General features: G+C 45.0%; 1 protein-coding gene across 1 annotated transcript in view; it reads right to left on the minus strand.

Moving 5' to 3' along the window:
* Nucleotides 1–6,384: 6,384 nt before the first annotated feature.
* The window catches only part of ABTB2 (ankyrin repeat and BTB (POZ) domain containing 2), a 133,163-nt gene continuing 125,119 nt past the window's right edge, over nucleotides 6,385–14,428 (minus strand). Inside the window, exons 10-17 of the mRNA XM_009334552.1 lie at nucleotides 14,047–14,273; nucleotides 13,075–13,253; nucleotides 11,958–12,063; nucleotides 11,748–11,850; nucleotides 10,985–11,075; nucleotides 9,111–9,179; nucleotides 8,116–8,229; nucleotides 6,385–6,707 (exon numbers count right to left, since the gene is read on the minus strand). Coding sequence (XP_009332827.1) covers nucleotides 6,510–6,707; nucleotides 8,116–8,229; nucleotides 9,111–9,179; nucleotides 10,985–11,075; nucleotides 11,748–11,850; nucleotides 11,958–12,063; nucleotides 13,075–13,253; nucleotides 14,047–14,273 — 1,087 coding nt within the window. The 3' untranslated portion in view covers nucleotides 6,385–6,509. The remainder of the gene's footprint in view (nucleotides 6,708–8,115; nucleotides 8,230–9,110; nucleotides 9,180–10,984; nucleotides 11,076–11,747; nucleotides 11,851–11,957; nucleotides 12,064–13,074; nucleotides 13,254–14,046; nucleotides 14,274–14,428) is intronic.

Genomic DNA, 14,428 nt, shown 5'->3' on the forward strand with positions numbered 1-14,428 from the left:
CTTTTAAAGCGTGTTGAAACTTGGCACTAATAAAGCAGCAGTAATTATTTCAGATTCTCTAACCTATGCAGATTGCTGGATTTGTTCACCCAGGTGGTAGTGTTTTACTTGCTCTGGATCTTACTGTCTAATAGGTGACAGTATCAGAAGGCTTTTTTTTATTGCACATTACTTCTTGTGCTAAGAAAATGCCGACTGAACTTCCTTAAAACGTAGAAGTGGTGCAAATTACAATGCGTGTCTCAGGAGGGCTGTTAAGCTCGAGTTCTACTAATAGGCTCAAAACAAAGGTTTTAAGAGAAGTTTTATTATAGAACACCCATGTGCTGTTAGGGCTCAGAAACTGGTTTGTGTTTTTTAATGGCTAAGCTGAGGATCAAACGGCCAAGAAGTTAAAAAAAAAAAATCCTGTTTATATGAAAAATATGTCAAAAGTTTCTGTCTGTTTAGAAGGCCGTGCTAAACGGCTATGAAACGGTGTATGAATTTGACTGTCCTCTCCTTCTGCTGGGACTACGCCAAAGCTGTGACCTGCACAGCCCAGGGGACCCCCATCTGCGCGCGGCTGTGATGAAGCCGTTACCGCGTAAGCCTTTAGTCAGACTGAGGCTTCTGGCTGTTTCGGGAAATACGGTCTCATGCTGGTAGGCAGCAGTCATAAAAACTTTGACACCTGACTTACTGGCACTGTCCTGGGGAAAGTACGTTGGAAGCATTCATGACGACAGGCTAGGTAGGAGCTGACCTGTGGAAATACCTGTAGTCCAGCAAGGCTTCTTGTAAACCGCCTGTAAATCAAGGTGGAAGATAGTAGGCAAAATTAAACTGGATTCTTCAAGCAGACTAGAATTTTACTGTTTAGCTGACATCTTTCTAGAGCTGCCTCCACTGCTTTCTGTAGGCTGTAGTAATTCTTGCTCTGTTGTCTGTGAGCTGGGTGTACTGTACTTGCTGTAAAAGACTTGGAGGATTTGAGCTGCATGTGTGCCCCTCCATTGCTGAGTGGGAGTTGTATTTGAGGAGAATTTTGCTATTTCTACAGAAAACGTGTGTATTCAGTTGAACCGTTCTTTTTCAGGTTTTCCGTGTACATTTTATGATTCCTGGCAGCTTTTTGGATTCCTCGGCCTGTCTATTGCTTTTTGAACGGTAAAGTGGAAAAAAGCCCTCAGATACTAAAATGAGTGAGAGATGTGGATTTTTATTTTTATTTTTTTAACAAGTCTAGTCAAACCACATTTTCCCCTGTCTGTGCTTTCCATCAGTCAAGCTGGGTTAAAATTCCAGCTAGAGTAAGGGCTAGTTGAACGCAATCCAACAACAAAGCAAGAACGCGTGTCTTTCTGTAGCCAGAAGTGCCCTAAAAATGCCACGCAACGTAGGAGCTGAGAAGAGAGCGAGTTCCGTATCTTTGCGTTTCGGGGTCGGGTTGGTTTTGAGCCTAAGTCTCCCTCTGACTAGAGCAGGTTCCTGGTCTTTCTGTACCGGGATCCCCTGCAGATGGGGCTGTGCACGCTTGAAGGAGCCTGTTGTACTGCTAATTGCAGCGCGCGCATTTAACAGCAGGCAAAGCCAGCTCAGCTGTCCGTGCCTCCTCCTTTCCTAGTCAGGCAGCCAGGTCTTTGCACAACCCTGTAACCACATGCGTTAGTGTCTTGGGCCCTGTTTTAAACCAACAAGGTCAGCTTATGGCCGCCTTTCAGTGCTCCCTGGATCGCTGATCTGTCACGTTGCTGCAGGTTCGTTCTCTCCTCCTCTCCTGTGCCCAAATGAGCTTGTTTGCCTGCAGTGATGGAGTACTGTGGCTAATTGGAGGAAAATGGGAAAGCCACGTATAGCCGAGCAGCGCTCTGCAGGTGGTGGGTAGATGTGACCTAGTTGTCAGTGGAATCATCCTGCTTGCTTGGAGACCCGTGAGCTATTTTGACAGCTGGAGTGAGCTGACCTCTGTGAGGTATCTGGGAGGAAGTAAAACCAGTGAAGCTGAGGATCTTCCCTGCTGCTGCTCGGAGCTGGCTGTGCTTTCAGGAGGGGGTCTTGACTCCCACAGCTGTGGGAGGGTGAAGTGAGCTGTCTGGAAAGCAAAGGTTGGTGTACTGGATAAGGGCAATGCGTAGAAGGGGCAGGAGGGAGTATGTCTTTTCCATTTGGCCATCGTGATACTGCCTTGGGAGTTTTTTTTGCTTCCACAGCTGGATTTTTGTTTGACTGTGTCACTACTCCTTCCCTGTGTAGTCTCTGAATCACGAGCCTGTCTCTTGGTAAGGGCTCAAAACTACACGTACCTCGTGGCGTGCGTTTTCTAACGACTGCTTTCTGTTAGCAGGCGTGTGAAGGCTGAGGATGGAGAGAGCTGGCGAGGGCCACGGGTCGCCTTCTGCCTGAGCTGACTGTGGAGACCAGAGCGTTGGGTGAAATCCTGTGCTCGGTCTAGTAAGCTGCCCGTCCAGTGAGTGCGTATGCAAAGCAATGGGCTTTGACCGCCCTGTGCGTGAGGGCAGTACTCTAGCCGAGCCGTTGTGAACTGGCCTGCTCGTTTTCTAGTTGCCAACAGTAGGAAAATGGACGGCACTGAAATGACTCCAGCTCTGGGACTGGGTGTTGCTGCCAGCAAGGCCTTTTTCCCCGCTGTGCTGTGATTTTTTTCATCATATGACAGCAACCTTTTTTTCTGCCTCTCTTTTGCTTGAGCAAATAGTGCTGAGCGCAATACTCTATTTTCTTTGCTGTGGATTAATGGATCCCTTATACTCAAAACCGCCCTTTGGGGAGGCAAATCTAGCTTTTCAGTCCTCTCCTCTGCCGCAGGCAGTGGCGACAGCAGCTTGCTGCCCCTGTTCCTCAAGGGAGTCGCCACTCTCCTTCTCTTTTTCCCTCTTGTGTCTCCTTGGCGCTCTCTGTTATGGCAGGTGCAGGAAGCAATGTCTGGTTGCTTGGGCAGCATTTGGTGAGGGCAAAGGGCCAGTTAGTAGCAGTGCTACATTAGCCAGCGCTCGCCTGCTGTGCAAAGGCTTATTGTAAAGCAAAAAGGTTTTCATTTAGTCTGAAAGTAAGTCATCAAGCGTGTTCAGGCAGATGTGTGAGCTCTATTTATTTCCTCTGTTCCATGAAATGATATAATTATGGCCAGCAAAGTTTTGTGCTTCCCCAAAGCTGGGCAAACTCTGCTACGTTACTTTCTAGGACTCCAAGGGCAGCGCTGTATAAAATAGAGGTGGTATGCAACTAGTTTCGTAAGAAATTTATTTAATCTACTTTTTAGAGTAAAAGTGCTCCAAAGGGAATTCAGGTGCTTGTATTCCATGATCCTTGAGAGCAAATCAGCATTTGTACTGGTGGGTTTCTAAGCGAGCTGGTGTAATGGCACAACGCAAGAGAAAGCATCCCTCACGCATCATTCCCAGCAGGCTTCTCTCGGATGATGTAAATCAAACGCTAAGAAACGCTTGTGACGGTAACTTATAGAACTGGACTGCAAGTCTTGCTACACCAGAGAGATACGCTCCACGGTTCCCTTTGTTTAGATGTGTGGCGGGAAATTCAACGAAAGAAACAATTACGAAGAGATTCTCAGCAGCCAAGTTACGGGTTCTGGCCCTATTAATGGTTTCCTCTGAAATGTGCTTAGCGGCCTAAGAAAGTATTTGAGTCCTGCAGAGGTAGCACCAAATTCAGAGTTACAGCTCAGCTATTATCCCCAAACGCGGTAGGGGTCTGCAAGATTTATGGGCTAAACACCGAGATATTTCTGGGTCAAATTCTTGCTGGCACAGCGGAATTAAACCTGTATACTTCTTACCTCATAGATAGATAAATAAATGCCCTTGCTTTCTGTACTGTTGCATGCGGCTGTCAGAGTGTTCTTAAATGCTCTTCGCTCTGACACGAATCCCGCTACTGCCACAGCGAAGCACCAGGCACAGTGCACCAGCCAGAGCCATTTTAGCCTTTCGGGTTCTGAGGAGACTCGGAAAGGAAGTGTGTACCTGCTTCTTCACATTTTATTTGTTAGCATTTGGGAGGGAGTGAATCAGATGGTTAACTTTGAGGACTGCTTGAATACCTCCAGCTTAATAGCTGCTTTAACCCTCGCTGTCTCTTCTGCTGCAGAGAAGAATCCTAGAATTAGGATTTTTCTTAGACGCTACCGTCTGCTGCTTTTCGATGGAAAGCAGGTAAACTTGCTTCAGCTAGGGAAAACGCAAGTGAAACTTAGTACTTCAAAAAAATGTTTGAGCCTAGGAAGGGGAAATGAATGCCTTTTTATCCCTTGTTTTAAAGCATAACATTAGGTATATATACCAAAACAAATTTAAGATGCTAAAACTGCAACTGCCTTTTGCACAGAAGTGTCTTTAAATATGGTTTTTCTCGTTATTAGAAGAGCAGAATAAATAACAGCAGCTGTGTATTTTAAAATTACGTTGTTAATAAAATCCTGGTACATTTACATAAATGACAACATTAATGTACAATTAACAAAGCATTGTAATATTACAGCAACAAAAGAGGACCTACATATTTGTACAGATAGCTGGAGCAGCTACTTGAAAATACTTTCCAAGATAAAGCCTCTTGTGGTATTTTTTCAGGCAAACCAGTGATAATTTTGAAACACCTGTATGGCTTTCTGATAATAAATAGGATTACTGAAGCTGGTGATCTTCAAAAGTGGATGTGTACCTAAAGCACAAATTGGAGCGTGCCCTGACCAACTTGTCTGTAAGCTTACTGAGCCTAGATTAATCATTCTTACCCTCGCATGCAATTTGCCTCTGATGTAAATCCTTTAAGAATGAGGCGATGTCAGATTTTGGTGGATCTGTTGGGAGATGCTGTGGTTCCTTCTCCTTCCCTTTGTCTACCTAAACCATGTCTATGTCGCGCTTTGGAGCTTGGGCCCAGCTGAGCCTCCTCCTTCCAGTGTGTTTAGTTACAGTATAAATTGTTGAATTCCTAAGAAGCAGTAGTTCTCCACTGAAAACTTGGCTTCCTCTTCTCTTTCACCCACCTATAACGAATGAAAGCGTCTTAGCATGTGGTGGGTGCTAACAAAGATCAGTGGGAATATCAGAAGGTCTTTCCTTAAAGCTATTGGTAAGAGCAAGGTTTGTGTTTTTACACAACTACCTACCTAACTGCCTTCCTACGGTTGGGATTATTTAAAATACAAAAACACACACAAAAACATTGCTTCAGACCCAAAACTGTAGATTGAACTGTCTCCTTTTAGTTCTCCTAAGTCAGCGAGAAGGCGGCCTAGTATGAGGAGTCCTTTTGGACCAGAGACATCTGTCTGCTGCGAACAAAGGGAGAATGTGAATCGTGGGTGTTCGAGTTGAGGCATCTTGTTTAAGTGCTGCCGCCTAAATGTTAGACTGCAGCCTACCTCTAGGAACCAGTCAGGTGTGCACTATGCCCAGTCCCCCCTGAGGTAGCGTATCTGTGGAACCAACATCATTCCATGGATGAGGCTGTGGAAGCGGAGACTAGAGGTCAGAGCTTCTAATCCCGACTAGCTCCAGAGAGAGAACAAACCATCAAGCTGTATGTTCCTCAGGGTCTTAGCGAGACTGTTATTGCTATTTATGCCATTGGACAGTTTTTCAGCATAGTGCTAGCTCCTACTACACCTGAGTCTTTTAGAAAGCATCTTTTACGGTGTCAGGTCTCACAGATAATGTTCAGAAACAGGTTTTTAAGGTGAAAGTGATTGGGACTATCAAACCTTGACAGTGAAAGGGTTGACAGTCTTTTTTTTTCCCTCCTCAAAATGGATCCAGATTAACACCTAGCACAGTGCAACCATGTTAAAAAGATACAAAAAACCAATTCTCCCCTCCCTGCCCCAGCTTGGTTCTTCATATTAGGTTTAAAGAGTGAGTAATTTCAGAGTTAGTATTAGTTTCTACTCAGCTTTGAACACCTACAAAACCTCTCTCTCTCAAGGTGCAAACAGTTTGGGGGAAATTCTTGGGTCTCTTGACACGTATGGACACTGGTGTGTGTTACTAGAGCGACGTAGTTTGTGTACACCAGCCTTTGTGTTCAGACAGATGACTCGTTGAATGGGCAGTGGTCCATCAGATGAGAAAACTTCTTCTATGCAGCCTTTTTACAAATAAAACATCTATGCGTATGAACTAGGTGGCCATTATGGTGTGTAGACAGACACTTAAGACTACATAGTAGGTGTTGGGTCTAGGTAAATTGCCTCACTTCTCTACAGCCCTGCATTGTGCTTGTTTAAATGGCAGCGTTGATCTTCTCTTCGGTTCAGGTTCTTCACTTGCATCCTCAGTTCTTGTTTGCGCTGTGACAGTAGTAGCACAGAGAAGCCAGCTCCCCCTCCGTCAGTGGGACGAGGCACAGCACCCTTGCCTAGGGGGTATCTGTTGTAGGGGACTTTCGGCAAGATCCAGAAGGCAAACAGGAAAGCCACAGCTTTGCCTGACGACGCATCCCCGTGCAGTTTGAACCAGTGCTCCTGCCACTCCCTCGTTCCTGCTTCACACCCTGGAGGTGACGTACACAGAGTGCAGGCGGCTGGCCAGGGCTGTCTGCAAGTCCCGCAGAGGGTCCAGGCCTTGCACTTTGCTGTTCCTGCTGTAGATCAGCTGTTTGAATGAGTCCTGTTCTAGAAGAGAGCTCATGTGTTTGAGGAAGAAGCCTTCACAAAAAGAGGCTAGTTCAGGTGCGTTGTGAATCTGCAGAAGAGGGGAAGATCAATTAGCCTTTTCTGTATGTCGCAGACCTAAAGGACGTGCCTGAGCCTCTTCTCCTTTCTAATGCTCTTCCCTTTAATGTTTTCTAAGACAGAAAAGGGACCGCAATAACAGTGGAAAAGCACTGAAGGTAGGACCAGTGATGGCTGATAATTTCTTTTGGTGCTTTTTGCAGGCACAGGTCTGAGCAGGGAGGCATTCAAGCTTTTTTTAATTCCTTCCCCTGATGGCCTGCTGTTGGCAGAGCCACTGGCCTGCACTCCAGTCTCTTCCTCTTAAAGGAGCAGAGCAGCTGGCTGATGAAGTGGCCAGGATACCTGTTTAGCTGCGCAGGCGGGGAGTTCGTGTGCTGCAGCATAAAACACTGCCCTGCCAGATGGTGTGCACAGCTCGTGGCAATAAGAATATGGGTCATAGGATGCGAACCTAACTCCTAGAGGAAGGAGCTGAATGTAGGAAAATAGGGATGTTACCCTTGCTAAGACACGTTAGGTGGATTTCAGGCTGTGATCTGGTTTTCCTGTGCTTCACTACCAGAGGGGAAGCTCAGCAATAGGAGAACAATGAAACTCAAGTTCAGTATTAAGAAGCATCGTGCACACCCACCCCCCGTTTCTGGGAACTCTGTGCAAATAGTAACTTAAGGAAAAGTACTAAAGGCCAGTCGGGAATGCTCCTTTCCCCCTTCTCTACCACTGCATACTGTTAAATTTTAGGCTGGTTTCTTTCAGGACCTGAGTTCTATGGAAAAAAAATGGCCCAGCGTGAGCGTCAGGAATCAAAAAGGATCGGTGCGACGCTACACACAAAGTAAACATGCACATCGTTATCAGCCCTTTGTGTAGTCTTTCTGCTTGTCTTTAAGGATTTGACCCTGCAAACTTCCAAAAGTGGCAGAGTGTTTCTCCGTAATTTAATTGATGACATGGATTATTTGCTATAGAGGTGAGTATCTATGTCACGCAACAGAGTATATGCTAGTTCCGGAGCTGTAAAGAATATGTTTTAGCAGTAGGAGTGCTAGGAAAGGGTTTACTTCTTAGTTGCTGTACTATGATCAATTGTCCCTGCTGCTCTGAGGATTTGAATCTCTCAGGCTTTGCTGGATGATGTTGCTGTAACAGCCCGCTAAGACACCTCTCCCCTGCTCTGTAGGGATCTTGCATCAATTTCATACGTGATTGCCTTAGACAAGAAAACATACTAGGGCTGTGTAGGACTTTACAGACTGGAACTTGAATACGTCTCACTTGTGGTTGCGGTTGGGGTAGAGTTACCAGCGTAGCAGGTGCTCACTCTGTGCCTGTTGTATTTAGTTACCAAAACAAGACTGCAGAAAGCATGCATGCTGTTTCATTGTGAGTCTTAAATAAGGCAGTTTGGCATATACCTTTGCATATTTATAGATGTTAACGGAGTTCTCTATGCTGATCGTCTGGGCACAGAGGATTTCGCAGTGTCTCTGGAGGCCATCCAGTTGAAAGAGGCTGGCAGCCGACAACAGCTATCAGGACAAGAGAGAAGCTATTTGAGATCATGAGCCTTGAAAGGCTTTTAGGGAAGGGAAACGGACAGAACTGATTATTTCCTCTCTGAACGATCCTCTCTGAACGACCTCTGACTCCCTGTTTTAATGGTTGAGTCCTCATGAAAAAGCAGAAGGGCCACTCGATGCCTAGCTACAGTGACAGGCAGATTTGCCCTCTTAGCAAAGGCTTGCTCCTCCTGCAGGAAGTGCGTTTGTGCTACCTTCTGTCACCATGACCTACGAGCTCTACACTGCTAAAAGCCCCCTTTCCTCTCCTCAAAAAAAAAGTTATGTGTAGTCTCTAGCTTCAAGCTTTAATTTCACCAGACTACCCGTGACTGAGCAGCGTTATTGGAAAAGGGCCTATCTGTGATGTGGAACTGCTCTTATCCAGCACCGTCGGCTGCTCTGCAGAAGTTCAGCTTGAAATCGGTCGTTTCTCTACAATCTCCATCCCCTTGGTGTTTGGCCTGCTATGGGCACCAGGCCTGCTGAATCAGCTGCACCTCTTCTGTGCCCCACCAAAAGTACAGCACGCCCGCTTCCGTCTCCCAGGACAGAGAAGACATGGTGCAAAGGAGGCTTCCACCCAACTCTGGGTACCAAAGGCACTGTAGTGATTTCCCTCCCTGCTGCCGCCCACCCCCAGCATCTCATGGACACAATAAAACATAATTGGCAGCTCTTATTTCCAGGCAACGGTGTTTTGAGACTTTAAGCGGTGTTTTGAAGTTATAGTTGCTGAATAAAGTGTTAAGTACTGGATAGGAAGCTTGCTGTTAGCTCCTGGATTTTGCCTTTCAAGCTCTGTTTATGCCCCAGTGCACTTGGCAAGATTTAGAAGAAAACACTCTCACCTCTAAGATATCAGTGGTGGGAATTTCCATAGATTCTGTTCCTCCATAGTACAAGTACTGCATCAGCATCTGAAATGGGAAGAAGGCCAGGCATGAAGCTGTTATCACTGAAGTCACAAGGGGCTGTGAATGGCTGTGCTGCCCTTCCTGAGCAGACGGGAATCGTGTGGAATGCTGGCTCTCGCCTCCACTGTTGGTTCTTTTTAATAGTGTTGCAAATCTGCTGCTTTCTAATACTCTTCTCTTCCTCGGGCTCTGAAAAGGGCCCTGTTGAGGATTTTAGGCCGAGGGTGACAGTGTGTCTCTGAGCAACACGAATGTCCTTGTAAAACGGCTCCTTGGATCCGGTTCTGCAGAGCCTTGCAGGCTGGTCACACGCAGAGCTGCCAGCTAGCTGGAGCACTGAAACTGCCAGGCCGTGAGCATGTGTGTCTCGGGGACCTCCCAGCCACTTGCCTCCCCTGCTGTGCTTCTAATCAGCTTCCAGCCCCCCCATCAGGGCCAGAGGAAGAGGCCTAATTGTTTGCAGGGAGAGCAAGAGGCAGCTTCTGCTCTTTGATCTACGGGTGCACACCCCCAGCTAAACCAGTACTGTCTTACCTAGGGAACCGCTAGATTTGGTGTTGGAAAGAGAACTCGTTCCAGTGTCCTGGGTGCTGCGTAAGCAGCTGTGGGGATTGCATGCTGCGCTTACCATTTCTAACACTAGTGGTAACAAAACGAAGCTTCTACTTTTTAAATTGCCTTATTGGCCTAACGGAATTACAGGGGAGCAAAGCTGCTTTCCAGCAGAGGCCTGAGCAGAGCACAGATCTCTGGTGGCTTAGCATTCTCCATGCACCATAACTGAGATTGCTGTAGAATGCCATCTCTCCTCAACTTGTCTGATTTTATTTACCACCAAATTGTTTAATTCCATGTAGTATTTCACTGTTTTAATTCTTTTTGATTTGTTGCTCTCCAGTGAAGCAAAAGTTTATGTTTAGAAACCTTTTGATGTAAAAATGTTGTTAAGGAGGCTTGTCTCAATACACTTTTTCTGTCATGGCCTGAGCTGCAAAATTTGCATGTCATCTGTCCAACACAAAACTTGTATAGCCCCTTTCAAGTAGAACAAAGATGTTCTTATGGTCAGCTTCATTCCCGCTATGGGCGATGACAGTACTGCTGACCAACAGCTTTGCTGTTTTGTTTGCTTATAAAAAGATAAAAAGGAAAAGCCTCAACCCTGTAGTGAAACAGTTATACAACCTATTCTACACTTCAGATTTTCCTGTTCTGTACCTTTCTTCCAACTTTGAAATGCTGATCTGGAAAGCTGGAGTAACTTAACTATCACATTTCACTGACTTGTTTTTTTCCTTGGGTGTGTGTTAAGTAACCTACTTCCTCTCCATCACGAATGAACCTCCCTTAGGTCCATTAAATAAGGAAATGTCAGAAAAGCAAAGTGCAATTCTCAATTTTGAGCCTTTCTTGAAAGGGACACCATTGATTTCTGATCATCTGATTTGAATTAATGTGAAGCCTGGCAGTCCACCTGCTGTAAATAAGTTTACTTTTTGCTTAGCACAGCATGAAAACGGTGTCTTAAAAGTACAAACCTACTTTCAGTAGAAGACTAGTTTCTCCTGCTTTATGGAGGAGTCAGCTGCCTAGTAAGAAAATAAGAATATAGGCTGGAGGTTTCTGGTTTGAGCTTGGTCCTAGCTGAGAAGTGTTGACAGAGATGAGAATACTCCTGAAATACAGGTGTGTTGAAATTAATTCCATCTCTACTTGCAAATTACCTGTGATATTAAGCCTTGGCCCTCTTAGCTTCCAAGTACGTGAGAAGATGAAAAGAGTAAAGAAAGGCAGATTAAGTTCCATACCTTGAAAATATTGTATTTCATATCGCTGATTTCAACAGTCTTACTGCCATGGCTGTCGTGTTCCGTTTTATTGGTCATTAGCGTCTTAAACCTGAGAGTGGTTTTAATAGATTTCTGTATTAGCGCTTCACATACTCATTACCTATTGACAAACAGCCTAAGCACAGGGAAAATAAAGAGCCTTCCTTGTTCTGGTTTGCAAGTTGAAAATTGAAACATTTCTTTCAATTTAATGACAATTAGTTTAGAACTTCAGGGACAACTTAACCTGTAAATTGCTTGGGTCTGATCCAATCCCACCCTGTAACAGTTGCAAAACACTGTTACTGTGCCAGTAACAGAGAAAGAAATGAGTAACTGCAAGTGTACCGGGCCAGGGGTGAGATTTCCAGGACATCTGGAGCAAGTGTAGCTCTAGCTAGCAAACTCTGAGAGGGGGAATGGAAAGGCAGTGAATGGCAGGATACGTACGCTCCGACTACTGCACAGGTTTTTATGGATAATTACTGGTTAGTTTATGTCAGTAGAGCTCTGGGAATCTCTAACACATACTGGGAGTGGCTAGAAAAACTCATCTTTACTCTCCTATTATTCTTAACAGTAGCAAAGATGATGTGGCTTGGTCCTGCAGACCTGAATTATGGTCTGTAGTTGTATCCTTAGCAGCTGCCGTACTGCGGTGAGTGAGGGACAGCTAGTCACACAAATGACACACTAAAGGGCCAAACCTTCCTTTACCACTTAGCTGTGGAAAGCGACTCACCTGTTAGATGCAGTCACCAGCAGGACTTTGTGTGCATAAAATAGCTTTCCTTCTACTAAGAAAGTTACATCAGACATTTCTTTATTGTTTAGAAAGTGAGGATCTGTTAGAGTAAGGAGGAAAAAAAAAAGAGGGTGAATATGTTTTTTGAAACTGTGGATGCTTTTTAAAAAAGTCACAAGAACGTCACCGTTTAGGTGAGCACCTTACCTAGCCGAGCTGGCAGTGTCTTTCGGATTTCAGGAATGGTGGGTATTGGACTGCTGCCATAGCAGTGGGTGAAGATGGATGCAAGCTGCTGATTGATAGAGTCATTCTGTAAGGAGGATGGAACAGGTATCATCAATCGGCACTTTGCATTGAGCAGGTTTCAAACATGCTGTAACAGTTCGCTTGAGGCTTATAGCAACTGCGCCCTACAAGAATAACCTCCAAACAGAGGGAGAAGAGCGTGATCTGAACAAGTATGCTCTGATAGAATTCTCTCAGCAACAGTTTACGGGCCAACCTCCGTCAAGGGAAAAAGAGTCCATCAGCAAAAGCTCATCCTTTCTCTTGCTCTGTAACAGGCAAGCCCACAAAGCGTGTTCTCAGCAAGTTTTGATTCACGGTGTAAGTTCATTGTCAGATACCAAGTTCCGGTCCCTAGTTTGCAATCGTTTTTAGTTAGCCAGCTTTTAATTTAAAGGGCAGTTACAGCGTATGTTGTAGTGACCAATTATGGAGGTATCCAGAGCTGTATATACTCCTCAGCTTCTCCTGTCTGTGCATTTCAAATGTATCCCATCTACAGTCAGAAGGCGGGCATCCCCCTCCTAACATGAAGGGCAACAGCCTCTTGGAAGAGAAGACGGTAGAGACTGGGTGAACTTATCTGCAAAACGGGACAGCTAAACTATATACCATGGATCAAATCCGTTCTAGACATGCCTTGAAAAGCAACGAAAAAACAGTCACAGGCAACCTTTAAATCAAAGAAAAAAGCAGAAGGAAAATGTCGCTGAACAAAAGCATTGTTCAGAAAACTCCTAGAAGATCCTACTGAGAGAACCTGAATTGCCCCGTACCGTGTTGATAACTCTTTGTCTTACATTCGCATGGTTTCCAAAGCCAGTTGCTGAACAGAATAGCTTTCACTTCTATTGAAATTAGTGTCTTTACTGTGAGGACTGCATATGAACTTAGATAAATGCTATCAGGGCCACTTTCCTACCATAACTCATTAGGGACTTTGCATAGACATTCCCTTGTTCTTGTTGTGCACTACCTCGTACAATAGCAAAAACCAAACACTTGATTTTGATACTGTTACGAAACTAATACTTACTTTGCTGGTTTTGAGGATATCAAACATGAGCTGCAACCCTTCATTAACCAGTTCTTCATTATAGTCCTCTTCCTTAATGGTGACAAATTCCCGTAAGAGGGTCTGTACGACTGAGTAACGGGACTGGAAGAAGGTTGTCCGTAGTGACTCGATCCACACGTGGAGCTTCCATGGGACTCCTGTAGCCACAGCAAAAAGGACAGTGAAAGATGATGATTTGCTGAAGTACCTGTCAGTAGATGGTTCTGCTGCTATTACTAACACTTAGCGGCGCTGAAGTAGAGCTTTACGTACATCCTAACAGCAGATACGTTTTTGTCTTGATATTAAAGATGACTGAACTGGGTCATTGGCAGACTGAGTGACTTATCTACAACAGCAAAGGATTGGTAGCAGGACCATAACTTGGAACTTTCTGCTGATTGTTAAGGACCAGAGACTCCCTGTTGTGTGTATTTAGCTTCAGGATTAGTCAGAACTACAAAATAAATTTGAACTGAACTTGTAAGAATACCTAACCCTACACAAACATGGTGTGAGGTCTTTTCTCCTGGTTACCTGAAACAGTCTAGACACACAAGCTTCAAAGCTTCTCTTTCCTACCTTTAGATCAAATCTGTTCTTTCACCTTAAACCGTTTAATCTCTGATGTTATCTTTGTTTTTGAGACCAGCCTCTTTAACACCGAGTTGTAGGTGTCAGAGTATCTGACAAAGAGACATGCCCCTTGCTTTTGATACTTGGGAACAGAGGATCCAGCCAGAAGTAAGGGACATCCTAGATCAGTGGGAATTTGAAAAAAAACTTGTGGGGAGCCTTAAACGCTTTTATTGAATTAGACAGCTAGCTCCCATAAGTTTGGGATAGCTTTGCAGTTGGGGTTACTGATTCTTCTCCAAGTGAAAGGGGCAGAGGAAAAAGCTTTTCACGCCTTAAACGTGCACAATGCTTAAAATAAAGAAAACACCTTACCAAGTGCCCTGAGCTCCATGGTGATGTCTACGTAGCCGTGCTCAGCACTGTAATACATGGCCTCCTGCAGAGCCTTCATTCTTGTTTTACATAGCCTGACTTGCCCCTCGCTGGAGCTGCCCTGGCTGGAGGTGTCGCTCTCCACTCCCTCAGCTAAAATCTCCTCCAGCGAGAGGACATCTCCCTTCAGTTGCTGGGGCTGGGTCAGGAGCTTGCGCAGAACATTCCTGAGGAGGAAGAAGAGATATCGCTTATTAATAAATGAAATACCAACAATTCAGACAGGACTATGGTGATTTGGGTTTAGGGGTCTGGCTTAGCAAATAATAATTTCCTTCCAAAAGACAGACAGCTGGCAGATCTGGAGCAGCATTTAAAATAG

Source organism: Pygoscelis adeliae, unplaced genomic scaffold, assembly GCF_000699105.1.
Source record: "Pygoscelis adeliae isolate BGI_AS28 unplaced genomic scaffold, ASM69910v1 Scaffold171, whole genome shotgun sequence".
Taxonomy (NCBI): domain Eukaryota; kingdom Metazoa; phylum Chordata; class Aves; order Sphenisciformes; family Spheniscidae; genus Pygoscelis; species Pygoscelis adeliae.